Source organism: Sturnira hondurensis, unplaced genomic scaffold (genome assembly GCF_014824575.4).
Source record: "Sturnira hondurensis isolate 20B ecotype Veracruz unplaced genomic scaffold, ASM1482457v3 Scaffold0015056, whole genome shotgun sequence".
Taxonomy (NCBI): domain Eukaryota; kingdom Metazoa; phylum Chordata; class Mammalia; order Chiroptera; family Phyllostomidae; genus Sturnira; species Sturnira hondurensis.
Window position 1 is genome coordinate 3514227 of NW_028087687.1, and position 19307 is coordinate 3533533.

Sequence of the window (19307 nt, forward strand, 5' to 3'; positions counted from 1 at the left end):
GTCGAGAGAGAGAACACCCCAAGGTGAACACCTCTTATTACCATCACCACCTGATGCCTTTCTGGAGGAACAGCGAGTTCAAAGCAGCTTTTCACGACTCCCTCTTTTCACGAGAAGGGACAGTATCACAGAAGCAACAAGAAATTACCCTCTGCCCATTGGCACACACACACGCACACCTGGACATTCATTAGCCCAATAAGGTGAACCTTCTATTTGAGTCCTGCCTATCTTACCAAGCCGAGTGCTTCAGATGCAAGTCTCGGCTTTGTCAGAAATGCCTCCAGTCTGTGATACACGGCCCGGCACAAATAACACCCCCGTTTTTATGACTAAATCTCATTGTAAAATCATAAGCTTGTATTTGTAACATAACAATATCACATTCCAGCCACTGTATGACATTTTAGGTGAAATGTTCAAATCGCTGTCTGTCTCGTCCAAGACATCCCTGTACCCTACCGATCACACTCAGGCAGGCCTTACTTCGGCCGGATCCTGGGTATCAGGGACCCACTGTTCAGAAGGCATTTGAAACACTGGCCCCACAGACCCCCAGAGGCCGGGTCAGGCCCTTTCTCCCCGTGAGCCCTCCCCACGCGCTGCAGCTTGGAGTCCTGGAGAGACTGCACCCAGACACATTTTCAGTGAGGACATCTCAATCTTGGGAGAGAAAAAGCAGCTAAATTTCCGAATGTGACAGGTAGTTAGGACTGGCTGGGGAAAGCATTTTTCTTTGTTCCTCTACAGTAAATATCTACTCAGTCTGTGGGGACAAATCCCTGCTGAGAGAAAGGCATGTCAGACAAGGCTGATTTATTAGGCTCTCAAACGCTGGCCTTTCTCCTATCACCGCCAAGCTCGTGTCTGCAAAGTGGCAATTTCCTATGGAGAAAAATGAGAGGCTCAGATCAGGAAGGAAAAGCTTCTTCTGAGGTCAGCCCAAGAACACCATAAACTACATACTTGTGGGGGAGGAATATGTGCTTTTCTCTGTAGACACTCAGAAATAATTTTCTAAACACACCACAAACAATTCTGACAGCATCACCGTGCATTTACAATGTTAGAAAAGTAGACTGCACAGTTCCTTTGTTCCATCTGACTGGTAAAGGAGCAGGTGCTGAGCAGTTAGGAATATTCTTGTCCTTGTCACATCAATGAGGGGATCGGGACTGAGCAGGTCAGCGGTCTGCCCAGGGTGACGGTGCGGGTGGGAGACCGGGAAGAGCAGGTCTCTGGACTGCGCCTCCAGGCCTGCTCCACGTCCCCCTCTGTGGGCACAACCTGTGCCTGCCTTTCTACAGTGTGTTCACTCACACGTATCCACGCTGAGACGGAAGCTCCCCGAGTGGAGAACTGCGTCCTCCATTCATCACACCTTGGTACACACACCAAGGACTCTGGTCACGTGCTCTGCTTTATTTTGTGAGAGAGATTTCGGGGTCACTTTTCTCCCTCAGTCTCCCTCAGTGGACCTAGCTGGTTTGGCTCACTGAACCTCAAGCCTCTAATGCTCTCATCATTATTCAAAGCACAAGTGCAGGTGTTCAGCTAGAGCACCACGTTGCCCCGAACGCAAGTTCGTCTCTGGGCCTGTCTCCTGCTAACTGCAGAAACAGGCCCACTTCTCCTGGGATACCTTGGATCCCAACTAGAAGCAGGCCTGGGAAGGAAAGGTCCTGCGGTCGTGGGAAAGCCCTGCCTGCTGGGTCCTGGGCGAGTTAATGAACTACCCGCATACACTCGGGGTTTAGGAAGCTGCCTCAGGACCACGCTCTACCTGCAGCTGTTCAAGGAGGTCAAGGTTCTGTTTGCGTAAGCTGCTGTTGGCTTTCTCCAGTTTGTCCATTCTTTGGTTGTCACTGAGAGGAGAGGAATCAATAAGTTCTTCTTGAAGCACGTGGTATTCAACTTCATACGCCTGTAACTGCTTAGAAATGTCCATCTCAAACACCTGTGAAAGGCAGAGAAGTCATCAGGCACTGAAAGTGAGAAAAACCTCACACACACACACACACACACACAGGTGTACACACATGTACACACATGACCACGTCAACCAGCATCTGCTGACCACCTACCCTATGCCTCGTGTGCTAGTGATAATTAGGGAAAATTATCTGATAATTACTGCATTTCTCAGAATGCACTGAGAAAGCAGTAATTCGACTTGGAAAGACATAAGAAGAATTGAGAAATAAACTTAAGATAACAGTAAGCGTGGGTCTCTGATACTCATTTTCCAAAAGCCAGAACTGTATTTGTAAAAAGCCTCACACTAATGTATTCTGAGCTCTTATTCCAGTACTCATTTTCCTCTTCTCCGAACACTGTTGGGTTAGACACATCGACTGTGGGGCGGAGGGAGGAGACAAAACAAAGGCTCGCAGCCCTGTCTGCCCCGTCACCAAGTCAAAGTTTAATTATAGTTCAGCTGGGCTTCCCGAGTTACAAGAACAGCTAAGTAATGGAACTGTTTACTAAAAACCTCTCTGCTCACAGGACTTGCAGAAATGAGCCAAAACCCAAATGTCACCCACACAGATGAGTGAATACGAAACAATGCCTGAGCTGCCTTCCTTCCCATAATAGTAACACTGATGAAAAAACCACCCGTGTGAAAAACAACCCCAAGTGCACGAGTGAGTGAGTGAGTTGTTCACGCCTGTGCTTTGTCTCGGGGAGCTGAGCTGGACGGAGGCTGGGCTGCGGCGGGGGGGGGGGGGTGGGGGGGGTGGGGGGGTGGAGGGGGGTGGGGTAGGAGGGGTGGGGGGGGGTGCAGAGAGCAGAGGCGGCTGCCCCAGGCATCTCCGCTCCTTCCCGGTGCTTGTTTGGGATCGCCTCACGGGTGTGCCTCTCAGCACCCACCATGTACCTGGGGCAATCTGAGAATTCAGTCACCATATAAAAAAGCCAGCATGATCAGAGTAAACATTTAGATAATGAAATTAGGTTTTCCAAGAGCAGAAACTAACTCTTCACTGCATTTCCTTAAGAAAGAAAGACCAACAGAGTTAAAATCAATGGAAAACTCATTTTCCCTGATGGCACTCATTAGCATTCAAACACCAGTGAGTCCTATCTTCCCCGAAATCAATTTTCAAAAACCACATTTACTTTCTCACCATTCATTACAATCTTATTTTGTCTTCCTTGAGGTTAGTGTCAGCTTCCTGGTTTTCAACTTAATTCAATGGCTAATACTAATTAGGCACAAAAGTTGTTCTGTGCTGAAGAACTAATATATATTGTATCTGGGGCATGTGTGTGAGCAGTGTACCGTAAGGCCCTGATGCTCTGTTGTTCCTCGGAGTGACTGGGAGGTCAGCAGAGATTAGCATCTCTATTTTCAGTCAAGGAAACTGACTCTGAGGCTTTGACTGGGTCTCAAATCCGGGCTCCACTGGCGACCCCCTGAATGACCTTGAGCAAGTCACTTGACCTCTCCCAGGATCAGCTGGTGGCCTCCAGCACCGGGAGGACACCACCCACCTCCTCACACAGCTTCGGGAGCTATGTGAGACAATCTCTGGAAGTTCCAAGTGCACGCCTGGCAAGTTGAGAAGGCAGGTGCTCTCTGAGCTGAGGGAGCCGCGTTCACACAGTTGCTGTGAAACCCTCACATTCGACCTCGTGCTTCGGCCAAAGTACAAGGGATGCCACATCACGGAGCTTCTGAGCAGCTCAAAGAGAGTGAAAACCACCAACATTAAAACCGAGATCGCCATGGTATTCGAGTGGGATTAGAAATACGGAGCAGAATAAACGTCACACACAGTTACTTTTTTTTCCCACCAAGATTTATTTTTAAAGGTGATCCTAACCTGGAAAACTCGAGAACAAAACCTCTGGCCTTTTACAGATTGATGATCTGCTGAGGTTAATGGCTCTCAACTGTGCCCAAAGCTATAAACTCTTTGGGGGTTGGGTGACCCCATTAATAGCTAGGAACCTTCCCCAGTCATAATCATCTCTGCTTCATTGCACCATCACCTCCTGGCTGCTAGAACACTACAGCCCTCAGATTTTGCAGTGAAGCCTCAGAATTTATTCCAAACCATGGCAGCACGTGGCTGGGGGCACAAAGAGTCCTGGTCCTCAGACGATGCCTTTTCGAGTTGCTTCATATTCTTTATAACCGTAATTAGAAATGTCTTCATGCCCTTCTACCAACTCGTCACGTCATAACCGCACTAACCCATCAGCAAATGTTGGCTCTTCAGTTACTTGCAAATTTTTGTTGTTATAAATGACAACTCTAAACATTCTTGTACATATGGCTTTCCCCATATTTTGGATTGTTTTCTAAGGATACAGTCCAAGAAATGGGATTACTAAGTCAAAGGGTATGAATATTTTACTGGTTTGTGAGACATATAGCCAAGTTGCTTCCCAAATGGGAACAATCGGCGCACACAGAGCCGTCAGCAGCACGTGAGTGGGCCAGACAGAGGATGCCCTCGGCACTGCGTACTGGCATTAAAAGTTCTGTTTGGTTCATCTAGTCGGTAGAGCATTATATATTACTTACATTTAAGTCATGCACGAGGCTAAATATTTCCCCAGATACTGTTTACTAGTTGGGTCTCCTCTTCAGGGAACCGCCTCAGTCCTCGGCTCACGCACTATTGGAGACTTGGTGCTTCTCTTTGCAGGCCATGGACACCCCGTGTAACGACGCCATGAACCCTGGTGTCTGCACAACCAGCCACATCCTCTCCCCTGTCCCTGCCCCAGAACCTGCCCCCATCTGTCCGTCTCGCTGGAACCCCAAAGGCCAGAGAGTGGAGCAGTCAGCCCAGGTAAGGGAGCGAGGTATCTGCACTGAATTTAAAAACAGTAATAAACCCAGCTTAGAGTTAGTCTGCTTTTTATTACCACCATATGCGAGCAATCCTAAACAATGCCAGTGGTAAAACAAAGTACCCTTCCCACCCTACCACACCCTCCGGGTCTGGCACTGATTGGCCTTCTACAAAAGCACTCGTTTTCAATAGCACAAACTGCTCAAGCAGCAAGGGCTCCTCCCAAAGGCAGAAGGGGCAGCCTGGCCACTGATTTTGAGGCGCGCCTTCTGAACAAAGGGACCTTGTTAAGATTCTGGTTTCTGCCCGACAAGCTCAACTTTGTCTACTGTGTTTACACTGATGTTGCCCATAGTGGAGCTTCTCAAATGGTCCCCAGTGTGTGACTCCCCTGGGGATCTTGTTAAAATGCAGATTTTAGCAGGTCTTAGGTGGGGCCCCAGATTCTGCATTTCTAACAAGTTCCTACATGATACACTGACAGGCTGGGGCCACACTTGGAATGGAGGCCAAAGGATCCTCCCAAAGCACCCCCCCCCCCCCCCGCAACACCGTTCTCCTTCCTTACTCTGAACTTGGGCTACGTGGGCAGACGACACTTTACTATGACAAGAATACAAACCTGATGTTCTCTTAGTTTCTGTTTATTCCCAGGGGCTCCCCTCTTCTTGGGTCAGGGGTTTTTATGGCTTATACTCAGCCGACAGTTAAGTCACACGGAGAGACTCCACAGAGCCTTCGGAGACCCTTGTCCTCCTGTCCTGGGCTCTCAGCTCTGGACCTGCCCCTGGTCGTGGCTGCTCTGAGGAGCCTGGCGGGTCTGCACTGAGCCAGCGCTCCAGAGCCTGGTCCTTAGCTACTGCCCCTCCTATTCGGGTTGCAGGCTGTGTCCCAGCTGCTCAAGCCAAGAGGGTCCACAGAGAGGACATTTAATGAAACAGAGCCAAGGCTATCACCGAGGACACACCAGACTCTGCCCATCCATGCACAGGACAGTTGTTTGCAATGAATGCGTTGCTTCTATCGCATCTACCCTGTGGCCCTCCAAGATTCGAGCCTCGGGCTCTCTCAGACTGCAGAGGAAGCGGGCTGCACCCCAGGCCTCACTTCAGAGTGGGACTCGAGGTTAGAGCTCCCTCTGGAGGGGAGAGGGCAGTAAGCCTGACAGAGATGGCGAGTTCCAGACGGAAAACACGGGGGCGGGGGGGGGGGGGAGGAAAGAGCCACCTGACATTCCAACAGTTTCCCATCAAGTCTTTTGGCAGAATAAAAACCTGGGGCCCAAGATGCAGATTTTTATGTTCCCCACACAACAACTCCTGTGTCCTCAACCACTACACACACACACACACACACACAAGCCAAACATGGCAGGCACCTGGAATTTCCCTCTATTTTCNTCCAAGATTCGAGCCTCGGGCTCTCTCAGACTGCAGAGGAAGCGGGCTGCACCCCAGGCCTCACTTCAGAGTGGGACTCGAGGTTAGAGCTCCCTCTGGAGGGGAGAGGGCAGTAAGCCTGACAGAGATGGCGAGTTCCAGACGGAAAACAGGGGGGCGGGGGGGGGGGGGGAGGAAAGAGCCACCTGACATTCCAACAGTTTCCCATCAAGTCTTTTGGCGGAATAAAAACCTGGGGCCCAAAATGCAGATTTTTGTGTTCCCCACACAACAACTCCTGAGTCCTCAACCACTACACACACACACACACACACACACAAGCCAAACATGGCAGGCACCTGGAATTTCCCTCTATTTTCTCACAGCCATGCCTTTGCCTATGCTGTCATCAGGGGTCAGCATACTACAGCCTAGGGACCCAAGGTGTCCCACTGCATGTTTTTGTAAATAAAGTTTTATTGCAACACAGCCACTTCATTCCTATACGTATTGTCTATGGCTGCTATTTCATAGCACAGGCAGAGTTGAGAGGTTGCGGTGGCCCCACAGCCTCCAGCCTTACTCTCTGGCCCTCTACAGAAAATGTGTGCTGGCTCCTGTCTCGCCTCACTCACTTAGCCCAGCTGACCTGCGCGCCTTCAGTTCCTGACCACAAGCACTCACTCGCTCCTCCAGACCGGCTCCCTGAGCCTCGCACTGGCACCACTGTAACTCTGACCACACTTGTGGTGACTGGACCGCTCATCATTTTCTGCACAGGGTGGGCTCTGGGGTCTGACAGACATGGTACATCCTTGGCTCGGCCACGTAACCCAGGGTGTGGGAATGTCGCTCTCTCCACTCCTGGCTTCACGTGGGGATTATAATATATGCTCCAGAGTCGTCTAGGAGTCGGTGGCCTAACAGCTGCCAGAAACAGATCAGGGACACCCAAAGCTGTTCTCTCCCTGTGCCGTACCCATGTCCATTCTCCCAGCATTTACAGAGCTCCCTTTTCTACCTTCTCAGAAAAGGGGAGGAAAATGAGTTTTTTTTCCCTAGAGCACAATATCCGGGAGGTAAACTGAATGTCAGCTGAGTCTGCCTGCCCTGGAGTCAGGAGCAATGTCAAGGCACCCATTGGACATGGCCTCTGGTTCAGGTGACCCAGGCTCCGTGTTTGCCTAGCAGCCATAAAACACAAGTACATACAATGGAAGCTCTGAAAAGGAATAAAAACACACAAATGCCAGAAATTAAAGTATCACAAGGGTAGAGAATTTGGTATTAACCTCCAGGTAAAAGAGAGAAAAACTCTGTAATGAAACGACACCCAGAGGCACTTGCGGGTGCTGAGTAGCTGCCAGAATGTTTGAAGGCCAAGTTTGAGACCTCTTTCTGTTTTGCAGCAGGGTGACTGGGCCAGTTCATTACCCACTCTGAGCCTAGGCTCCTTGTGGGTTAAAACTGCCTCGTCTCTCAGGAGTGCAGTCGTGATCAAATGAGATCATGTGTATTTATAGATTCACACAGAACCTGGCAAAAGTAAGGCCTCAGCCAGCCAGTTACTCACATACGGAGACGTGCCAGGGACATAAAACACAGAGTGAGGCAGAGCCTATCAGTGAACTGAAGATGAAGGTGCAGAGTGGAGAGCCGCTCTCTCGGGCTCATGAAATACGTGCGAGAGCCTCAGTGAGACTCTGGCAGGATGCCCGCCCCTCTCCAGGCCATCTTGCTCCTTCTCTGTGCTTAACACCTAAGGCGAGGTGGCAAAGGAAATGACAAAGTCTGTGCCTGGGTGCACAGCGTCGGAACCACTGGGCTCCTCTTGGAATTGCAGAAATCCTCAGAATAAAGGGTTTTTTTCCAAGCTTCATTTCGCTATTTGCTTTTGCTGAACTGCTGTATGTTTTCGCCCTCCTTGCAGCAGTGAGGTAAGTTCTAGGCCAAGAGCAGCCTGACTCTGCGGCGCCCTGACCGGCACTCTCTCCAGAGCACTTGTAGCCACCCAGCCTCCGGCTGCCTCCAAGGTGACCCCACCCTCTGCCACGCAGCTCAGTCCTTCAGAGTCAGCAATCATTATTAGAAGAGTCTTCCCTAAACAGTCTCCTCCCATCCTTAATCTAGACCATTTCACAACTGGTCTACTTGTAATTCCCGGCTCCAGTCACCCCTCACCCCTACCATTTCGGAGAGTAATGGTTCTGCTGCACCCAGAACCCAGATCCCAGAACCCAGAGGTGCTGTAACCACAGACACGGGAGTGACTTCTACTAAAACACTCATGCCGTGGAATAAACGGACATAAAATACATATGCTCTATCATAACTTTGCTATGAAAGAGTTATTTTTAGAAAATAACATTTTCAGCAGAAAAATGGAAAAATTTCTTCTACAAAAGCCTATATTAAATAAATGTATGTATTTTAGAAGAAAAAAATGACTAGGGGGTGAAACCTCTTAACTATAAGAGATTACAGACCATGTGTGCTGGTTATCACACCTAAACACTGCTGTGGGGCTTCCATGACAGTTACACTCACAACATACACATTCACACACCCACTTAACCACTGAACATGCATCTATGATGTGACTCCTATATGCCAGGCATCATGCAAGATGCTGCCTAGAATACAAAGTAGTAGGAAATAGGTCCTGCTCAAAAAAAAAAAATATGCCCTGGCTGGTGTGGCTCAGTGGATTGAGCAAGGGCCTGTGAACCAAACAACTGCGGTTCGATTCCCAGTCAGGGCACATGCCTGGGTTGCAGGCCAGCTCCCAGCAGGGGACACACGAGAGGCAACCATACACTGATGTTTCTCTCCCTCTCTCCTTCCCTCCCCCTCTAAAGATAAATAAAAATATTTGAAAAATAATAATAAGCTTCTACACATCCAGGATTGCTGAAGTGTTTTGAAAGGTTAGGACGGAATCATACCTGACTGATGGTCTTTTCCATCTGCACCAAGCCCAGGTTGGGCAGTGTGTTTTTTATAAAGTCAACTATGGTTTCTAGGTTTTCATGCTGCAGGATCAAGGGCTTATGGCTTCCCAACAGACTTAAAGCCACTTTAAATATGACCTCTGTCCCCTGAAGAAAGATCATATCTGGGAAAACACAGAAATGCAGAAAGTTAAACCAGACCAGCTTGTGATGAAAGCCCATTCGGTTTCCCTCCCCACCCCTGAGGGCAGGGCTGAGGGTCACCTGGTCCCACCCTGCACCTTCTACCTCCTTTGTAAGAGCCCGTTATTTCAGACGGGCTGCCAAGGCAATACTGCAATCAAGAAAGAGACACAGACAAATATACTGCTAGGATTTTGTCATGGGTTTAGATAATTTTTTTACTTGCTCCAAAAATATATTACATTCAAACATGTTTCAAAAGTTAAATTGAAAAAAAAAACTTTTTATCATTCTATTTTTGCAGGAATGCTCTAGATTTTAAAGGAGTTACTAAAACATATATTTTTATGAGTAAAACACGGGTTTCTAGATATATAGCATCAGACATATAGCATTTAGATATAAACACTTAAATATACAGCATAAGATAAAATAAAAAAAAGCCTGCTTTTCCAATTTTAAAATAAGAGGTTGAAGTAAAAGATCTCCAAAGACTGTGAAATGTCTGTTGAATTCCAAAAGTACATTATTAAATACAAGTATACTGAATTTCAGCTGAATAATGGAGTGAAAATCATCTTCCTCAGAGGACTTCCAAGAACGTTGCCAGAGTAATTTTCTAGTTCTTGCCACGTTTCCCCCGCTAGGTTAGCAACCCCTACACTGATCTCACGCCGTGAGAGGGAGGGCAGGTGGCCGAGGCCGTGAGGCGAGCAGCCAGCCCAGCCCTGGCTCCCATTCCTCAACAGAGTTGAAGCCACTGGCGAAAGAGTCTAATTGTCCTGGGGCTAAAGCAGAGCCCTAGTAACTAACCGTTGGGTGACTAAATTCAGGCAGGTCACCTAAGAACTGGAATAATATATATGTATGTATGTACATGTATGTATGTGTGTGTATATATGTGGAAAAATATAATTTTAAAGATGAGAAAGTAAATCTAATTAGAGGTAACTGTCAATATTTTTCTCTTTTGGCTACAGGACAATGGAAGTGACAAAGAAGGTATGCATTTCATCAAGCCAAGGGAGATAAGAGAAAGTGAGAGGAAGAGTCCCCAGCACTGCGTCTGCGCACGTGGGAAGGGCGTCAGTCAGAGCGGTTTGTGGACGGCGCACAGGCTAGACCTCGATGCCCACCGGCCAGGTGTGCCCTGCAAATGTGTGTGACCTTCACCAAGGCCTTAACCACGTGATGCCCTTGGTGCCGGGTTGAGTACAGCCCTAAGCGATGCTGCTGCTGAGATCAGCCTGCCTCTCTCAGAGTTCAGGGCCACAGTTTCCATAAACTTCCACGACTGCCTGCCTGTGGCTCAGGACGACCCCAGGGAACCAGAAATGGGGTTCCCCGCTCTTTGGTTTGGCAGTAGAGGCTGGAAAGATAAATTAAAGAACTGATCTCTGAGTATTGAGCTGTGCTATGGAAGAACTGTCCTGTGAAATGTCTGCTTATAAAATACAGTTTTCCCATGTAATTCACCACTATAGAAAGTAAAAGAGATCTAAAATAGTGCTATAACCAAGATGTATTTTTAAACAGGAAAGACATTTCAAAAAAAAGTTAATTTGAAGAGCCTGCAGTTTAGACACTAAGCTCCAACACTTAGAGCTGAAAAAAAACTGATGGCATTTGTCAGAATAACTATCTACAGCACCTGAGGCAGAGTCCGGGGACCGGCTGCACTTGCAGACCAAGGACTCGCCGTGGCTCCACTCCCTCGGTCTCTGAGGGACAGATGCCTCAAAATTAGACAGAGCACACTCGTGGTGGCGAGCGCACAGCACACAGTTGATAGGTTGTGGCATTGCACACCTGGAACTGGTACAATTTTATTAACCAACGTCATCCCAATAAATTCAACTTAAAGATTACAGTGCCACATCTATGGGAATTAAATAATTAGTGGGGAACTCTCTGAGCATAACCAAATATGTTGTCCATATCGGCAGTCTCTTAATGTTAACAATGAGTCTTCCAAGTTTTTATCACAACTTTCGTTTCTATAACAAATCTAATCAGTACTGTGCTTCCTATGATTCCAAACTCAGACTTTTCTGGACTATAAGAAAATATAAAAAGTTTGTAAAGGTTTTTTCTTTTTTTTAAAGCTCTCTTCATTGGTATGCTAAAAAACAAAATAAAATGTAACTCTGGATATGTTTATTTCATTGGGTCTAACAGTCTGTATTTAACGTAGCACAGAAGGAATATTCTTTCCTAATGCTATTCTCAGCACCTTAAGAGCACTCTTACCTGCTGAGATGTTTCTCTAATTTAAGTTAACAAGAATCCACTGGGCATCTAATACGTGCCAGGCATTGTGCTGGGTCCGGGGAATGGGTCACAAAGAACGAACTGCAGGAGCACTATGCCCAGGAAGTCTGGAGACCAAAAGGGAGGGAAAAAGTCCAAGGAAAGGTGGTGGCCAAACTCGGCCTTGAAGAACCAACATAAACTCGCTAGGTGAGAAATCGGGGAATAATCAACACTCAGAGCAATGGGAAGGAGGGCACGAATGCAGGCAGGCGTCAGTACAACCACACCAGGTGAGGGAGCCTGGGGAGAGTGGGGTGAGACAAGAGCTCTGGCTGCTGTGGGCAGAAGGGGGCCTGTCCCCAGGCTCAGGGCCAGGCCCTGCCACTCTAACAGCACCCAGAGTGCAGCAGCGTCACCAGAGGCCCGCTGTTCCTTTTTTTCTGAGTGGGCCAGAGCACCAGTAAGAAGATGATGTTAGCGAGATCCAGGTTACGGGTCTGATCCTTCAGGGTGTTAGTTAGCTTTAGAGAGAGAAAGCCACATCCTGAAGCAACCGTGCCCAGACCCCACCGACCCCACGGCATGCTCACAGGTGCCTGCTGCCGGCTGCCTGGCCCTCCGGCACTCTGGGCGGCCACTTCTGGCGCCTGTCCCTCCGAAGACAAGCTGGCCGGTCACCTGCCCTCATGAGTCTGGCAGAGCTCAGCACCAGAAGCTCCCCTCAGACTAGGGAAGCCTCACGGAAGGAGTTCATTCAGGTGCGCGGGGAAGGCCTGTGCCTGCAGTGTTGAAGGAAAGCCCCCTCAAAGTTTGAAGCCCACTGCCCCAACCCAGTTATTTTCATTTTTGCCCATTTTCCAACCCTTACATATTTACATTCTGGATTTTTTAAGAAAACAATAATCTCCTTGGAAAAGTGATTTAATTTCCCACAGTTGCAAGTCACTGCGCAAGAACCTGCGGATGGCCCAGCAGGGCGGCACCACCAGCTCACAGCACTGGCTGGCTTCCTTTTCCTCCCCTTTCTCAAGGCACCTAGAAACACGCGGAGGGTTTCAACAGGCAGGAAGTAAAGGGAACCCTAAATTCAGCTGACTCCACCACTTTGCAAATGATTTTCTGAGAACTACTCATAGCACTTTCTTTTGAAGACACGTGGCCAGCCCTGTTATTGTGCTACTGGGTACGGGAACTCTATTTGAAACTCCCCCGATACAAAAGGGAGATCTTCCTGTGGGGGGGTGGGGGAGCCGGGCACAGGTCTGTACAGTGAGCAACTCGTACTGCAGCCCTTTTCCAGCCACCTTTGTCTTTGTCAAGGGCACTCACTCTCCTTAACGTCCTCTGGGAGGCTGCAGCCCTCCAGCTGCGAGGCCTCCACATTCCTACCAGGAGCAGGGAGGGGGGAGGAGGGAGGGGAAAGATGGTGACAGCCTGAACGGATCTGTCAAAAACTCGCTTCATCACCACTGCATCGAATTACCAGACAACCCTTTTCCGGGCTGTGCTATCGGCCTTGTTTGCCCGGTCTATTTCAGTCCTGGACCTCTCTGAATCCTTCCTGTGTTACAGGGGGCTTCTGTGCTTTTTGCCTAACCCTTGGTTTTTATATTCTATCTCCACTCTCGCCTACTTGGAAGCATGTCCTACGGTAAGCTCTAGGAGTCTCCTCTCCCATCAGGAGCAAGTCTGGTCCTTTTTTCCTCAAAGGCAGACATGATTAGCAAGGGAATAGAGCCAGCATCTTCCAGGGAGCCCTCTACACCCAAACTAGAAAAATACAGGGGGAGGGTATTTCACACGATGTGACATCCAGGCAGAAGGGCTGACGTTCAGAAAAGTGTGATTACCCGGTGCCTTAATGGTGAAGGTTAAGACACAAGCCCCATTGGCAGCTGTCCCTCTGAGTAGCATATACTTAATTAGAGGTAACCTAGTAATTAATACACAAGCTATGCTGACTGCAAGCTGAGAATCCTTTACTTACATATAAAATAGCAGTTAACAAAGGCCCATTTGCTTTTAGTGGGTACCCAGGCCTAAAAACATACAAGGAAAGGGGCTTTCAGACCAAAAGAGACTACAGTGCCTGGATGGCAGGCTTTGGATTGACAGCTAAGCTGTCCACCATCGCGGAGCTAAACAGACAGGGTACAAGTCACCAATGCTAAGTACACAAATGGGTTTTTTAATACCTTTTTTTAATGGAAAGTACTCATAAAATTGTTTTTAAGAATGGACAGATGAAATGGACTGTGGAAAAAAACAGCAGCTTTTTGCTAAATGACATCACAATCCAGCGCTGCCTTGAGTTCCTACTTCCCGCCTACAGTTCGAGGAGCCCTGAGCCCCCGGCCAGCAGGACTGAACTCGGTCCAGTAGGGGTCTGTGAGACCCGGGGATGACAAAGGCACTAGCGTCTTTATGTCTAGTTTTCAGGAATAATGTATAAGGAACTCCAGTAGCCGGCATGGAGTACAGAATACAGTGAAAAATTTCCACCTTCACTGGTTTCAGCTTTTATTTATGGAGTCAGTATGGTGAGCTCCACAGAGTTCTGAGTATTCATTTCCAAAGCAGTTTGTTCGCTTGCCGGTGCCTCTTGCCCACTTATGCAGGCTGAGGAAAGATTTCTTCCTCAGATTTGAGGCCCACGAGCCCCAGAACTATCTGCAGCTGCAGCTGTGGTGCTTCCCGCCAGGTACAGCGACAGCTCAGTGGTGACCCTCCTGCCTGGTGCTCTGCACTCTGTAATCTGATGCATGAGCCGTTTCCAGCCATCCACCGCTCTCCCTCCCAGCCCTGCAATCTGCGCTCCTCTCCATCACCCTGTGTGAAAAACCCAGTAATAAAGCAGGAGGGGAGAAGGGGCAAGTAAGTGGACTAAAGATTTTCTTTAAACTTCCGGAGTAAGGAAAAGAGAATACCCTGACATTTCAGGCAAGAAAGACTGAAGCCTCTAGCTAGAGATCTTAAGACTTTGTGACTCTCATGTTGTAAGGTAAGCAGACAATTTTGAGGCTTTTAGTTATTTTTTTTAAGTATAGTATAAATTCTTCAAGAAATCTTGCTGTTTAACCAGAAAGAAAGTATCTGTTTTCTTCTTTCAAACATCCTCTTTTTAGGGACAGAAAATAAAAATCCACTTGGAGAAATAGTTACACAAGGGGGGGGGGCGGGTGCTGGTGAAGATTTTAAGAACATAGATTCTTCTAGTAAATCCAAATGGGAACTTCTTTAAAAGTTCTTCTGGACAGAAGTGGATAATAACAAAAATCTAGTACTTTGGCGGCAGGGTTTGGGGGCGGGGTGGGGCATGAGAAGACAACTCAATATAATATTCAAAAGCAAATTTTAGGATTTCTACAGTTTGGATATTCAAGCTGTCTACCCAAAGCTGCCTGACATAGTATTCTCTCAATATTTGTGAGCATCCCTTTTAAGATGCTCCCTAATTCTAAAACCGAATCTCAAAAAGGATGATAGGATTATAGGTCTTTAAAGCTATCAAATGACTGAATACAAAATACACTTTAAAACCACTTGAAATTGGGATGAACAGCATCACAGACCAGGGAGGCTGAGGGAGATGACTCATGAGAAACGTCCCCTGGAATGTACGCCAGGCTCCCTGGCCAAGACTCTAAGTTGTCCGCTCTAGGGAGAGAGCCTGGTGGCAAAGGACTCGAGTCTAATCCCACAAGGTGAAGGCACCTAGGAAGGCCGGTGGCTGTGAAACCCAATCCCAACAGCTGGCAGAGTGTCAGCACCCTGCTCGGTGGGAGACACGGGTGGGAAAGTAAGACAACTCGCTGTAGAGTGACCGCTAATGGTTCCCATCGCTCCCGAGAACAGGGTTCTAACAGATTTACACATACTCACCGAAGACTCTGGCCACAAAGCCCAGAGGGAACTGGGAGGCAAACACGGTGAGAAACCAGGGGGCGGCGTAGAGGCTGGGGCCGATCTCGTGCTCCTCCAGGTGGTTGTAGAGGTCCCTGTGGTAATCGTGGAGCAGCCTGGAGAGCTGGTACATCTGGATCTGCGGGGACGCACACACAGGTGTCAGCGTTCGAGGTCGACAGGAGTGAAGGGCTGTTAAAACCTGGAACGCTCTATTTGGCTCACGGTGCGGCTTGACCTCAGCTTCTCATTTATCCAACAAGAGCCTCCTGGTGCCCATGCACACGAGGCCTGGCTGGGTGCAGGCCCAGAACAGTAACGTCGGCTCTAAGGCCTCTTCCTTTCTTCCTGCGGTCCCCTTGTGTCCTTGGCTGAGAGAATCTGAACTTCCACCTCATGGAAGCACTTCGGAAATTCTCTCACAAACACTCATTCCTAGCAAAACGCAAACGCAGGGGAAGCAGCAATAGGACGCCAGCCTCCCTCCTAGGCGTGAAGGGAGTGCCCCAACGGCCCTGCAGATGGATCCTGCTGGATCTGCTCAGTCAGTGGACCCCCCTGGGCCCCCACACTGCTCATGAGGCAGGATAAGTGGGATTTTTGTAGGTTTGCGACAGGTAATAGACAGATCCCAGGTCNTCTAAGGCCTCTTCCTTTCTTCCTGCGGTCCCCTTGTGTCCTTGGCTGAGAGAATCTGAACTTCCACCTCATGGAAGCACTTCGGAAATTCTCTCACAAACACTCATTCCTAGCAAAACGCAAACGCAGGGGAAGCAGCAATAGGACGCCAGCCTCCCTCCTAGGCGTGAAGGGAGCGCCCCAACGGCCCTGCAGATGGATCCTGCTGGATCTGCTCAGTCAGTGGACCCCCCTGGGCCCCCACACTGCTCATGAGGCAGGATAAGTGGGATTTTTGTATGTAGGTTTGCGACAGGTAATAGACAGATCCCAGGTCCTGGGCAAATTAAAAAAAGAAGTGTTTATTTCAAGATGGAAAACAACTTTTCCAACTAAAGTTGAACTTCACCATACAGGGTTCCCTTTCCTGGCAGGAGGCCCCGTGACGAGCCCCAGGGCTCAGCCCAGGGCTGGGAGTCCCACGGCCTGAGCCCAGGGCAGCACTAACCCAGGGCTGGTCCTGCCCGAGATGCTGCAAGTTGGATACACACGGTCCAATCTGGGAAAAACGGGTTCCAGGGCCAGACAACACGGTCCCCTGAAGTACCAACCATGGCTTGTTTTCTTTTGGATTTAAAAGATTCTAATCACCATGGCCTCAAGCCTCCCCCAAACGTTGTGTGTTCACAATACTAAATTATATACTCATAAAACTCGAAAATTCTGCTCTCTTACCTGGCAGGTATGCGTACATTAAAGCCAATGGAAAGAAAGTGGGAAGAACCTGACAGTAGGTATGGAGAGTGTTATGGGGGTCAAAATCTTTCAGTGAGTGGAGTGGCTTCCTTTTGTGAGGTTTACACCCACGGGGCTCCTATTCATGGGTGGAGGTGAACTGGATGTTTAAGCCCACAGTGTGGTGCTCTGAAAGAGTCCTCAGTGCTCATGCGTCCTTTCCAATGACACTTTACCGAGGCTCTGAAATCACAGTACCTGGCTGGCGAACAAACACAAACACGTGCCCAACATTTAGGAATATTCCTCAAGCGGGATCCAGAGTTATCCCACTTCTGAAGGTGGCACTTAAAACACACTGCTGTGTTTGCTTTTCTTTGGATATGACCTGAACTCCTGTCACTCATTCATTTAACAAATACTGTCCTGGCTGGCGTGGCTCAGCGGATTGAGCACCACATGCAAACCAAAGGGTCACTGGTTCGATCCCCAATCAGGGCACATGCCTTATGCTGGGGGCCAGGTCCCCAGTAGGGGGTGCACCAGGGGCAACCACATGATGTTTCTCTTCTCCTCTTCTCCTTCCCTTCACCTCTCTAAAAATAAATAAATAAAATCTTAAATTAAAAAAAACAAAAACAGAAAAAGCAGTGTCCACATCACTCTGGGCTCTCCTGTTCTAGGAACTGCGGACACAGCTCCAAGACAGGTACGATCCTTTCCCTTTCATAACACAGGTTAAGGAAAGAGTCAGAAAATAAGCACACAAGCAAATAAGGTAATTTCAGGCAGTGAGAGTGGGGTGCAAAAGAAGAAAGACAGGCTATCGCGATCCAGTGTTCCTGGGGTGGAAGTGGAGGGACGTACGTTTCCTGGGATGTGATATTTGAGCTGACCCCTGAATCCCTGGCACAGAAGCAGCAAACACAACAGGAGGCAGGAATTAGGTCATCTAAAGATGCTTTGATGAGGAATAAAAGGGAGGGCCCTAGACTCAGCCAGGCCTGGATTTAAATCCTGACTTGGCCACTTGCTAGCTATATGACCTGGTCAAATTTTGTAACCTTCCTGAGCCCTAGTTTTCCTGCCTATAAATTGAGCTGATTGATAGAGTGTTCCTTGGGGTTAGTGAGGAGAGGAGCGTCTATGAAACACTTGCTGTCCTGGCTGGTCACATGCCTGTGCGTAACACCAGCAGAGAGTAAGTTCTCAGCGAAGATCACTGTTACGATGATAAATGCTGGTGAAAAAAGGCTCCTCAGTGCAGCACAAGGAACACGGCCAATAACATTGTGGTAGCTACACCTGGTACCAGGTAGGTGCTGGAAATATTGGGGTGAACATGCTGTAAGGTATATAACTGTCTAACCACTATGCTGAAACTACGGCAAAATAATCTTGAGCATAAACTGTAATTTAAAAATAATATTTTAAAAAGAAGTAAGAAAAAGATCCTTAGCTACACCTGGAAAGGGATCACAAACATTTCGACACGTGTCTCCATCAAAGGCACAGGAGCATCTACCTGTAAGATAATCATGTCTGGCCGGTACTGTTTCCGCAGTCCCCTGTCAAACATCAGAAACTTGAGCATGTGAAACGCCTCTTCCTCCCCCATGTGAAGCAGCAAAATGCCGGCGACGAAGCTGAGGCCTTGGCAATAGCCCACTTCCTGGTCCAGAAGCGAGTAGGCCTTCAAAATGTTGTAAAGCGACAGCTGCCCCGCACCCAGCTGGGCCGAGAAGTACGGGTGTGTCGGAAAGGTCCGCCCTGCGAAAACAAAACACACGGTCGTAATTTAGAAAATGCCCGTCGAACCAGAAATCTGATGGGCTTCGGGTTAAAGCAACGGCTCTTTAGAAGCTGGGCACTGTAAGTCAGCTCTGAAACAAGGTCACCTGGCTGTTCTTGGAATGATGGTCACAACTACCACTTGGGCAAGTACTTGTGCGGCTGTGTGGTGAAAGAAATCAGAACTACTGAGGTCCTTAGATATCTGAATCCCAATGAAAGGCCAAAAGAGGGCTGTCGGTCCTCTGCACAGAGGCTCTTCACGCAGCACCTGTGCCCGCAGCAGCTAAAGGCAGCCACGGGCCTGGCTGGTGACATGAGCTTGGATCAGCTTTCCCCAGGCTGCCCGTGCCGTGCCGGCCAGTGCTTCTGGCCACACGCTTTATTTCTGTACCTTTAAACCACAGGCAGAACTCTGAAGTGGACTGAAGAGCAGGTGTTTTCTTTCACACAAAACAGATACCTTCCTTCCAGAAAGAGGTTAAAAAATAAGTGCTCAGCATCCTGATTATTTACACTAAAAGCTGGTTTTCAGAGAAGGTTTAAAAACTTCTTTTGTCTGGGAGGCTTTTGTGGCCGATACCTGTCAAATCCGGCCTCGCCCTCTCCTTCTGGAATGTGGCCGATGGGGAAGTGGGCTTCCAAGGGAGCAGAGAAGTGCCTGATTGAGAGGAAAAATGCTGGCC

At 48.5% G+C, this 19307-nt stretch overlaps 1 protein-coding gene across 3 annotated transcripts in view; it reads right to left on the reverse strand.

The window, feature by feature from the left end:
• TBC1D1 (TBC1 domain family member 1) overlaps positions 1 to 19307 on the reverse strand; it is a 207603-nt gene that overhangs the window by 3097 nt on the left and 185199 nt on the right. For all 3 annotated transcript variants that reach the window (XM_037064349.1, XM_037064350.1, XM_037064351.1), the window contains 4 exons: positions 18356 to 18600; positions 15457 to 15616; positions 9133 to 9302; positions 1784 to 1957 (listed from right to left, as the gene is read on the reverse strand). In XM_037064349.1, the coding sequence (XP_036920244.1) occupies positions 1784 to 1957; positions 9133 to 9302; positions 15457 to 15616; positions 18356 to 18600 (749 nt within the window). The remainder of the gene's footprint in view (positions 1 to 1783; positions 1958 to 9132; positions 9303 to 15456; positions 15617 to 18355; positions 18601 to 19307) is intronic.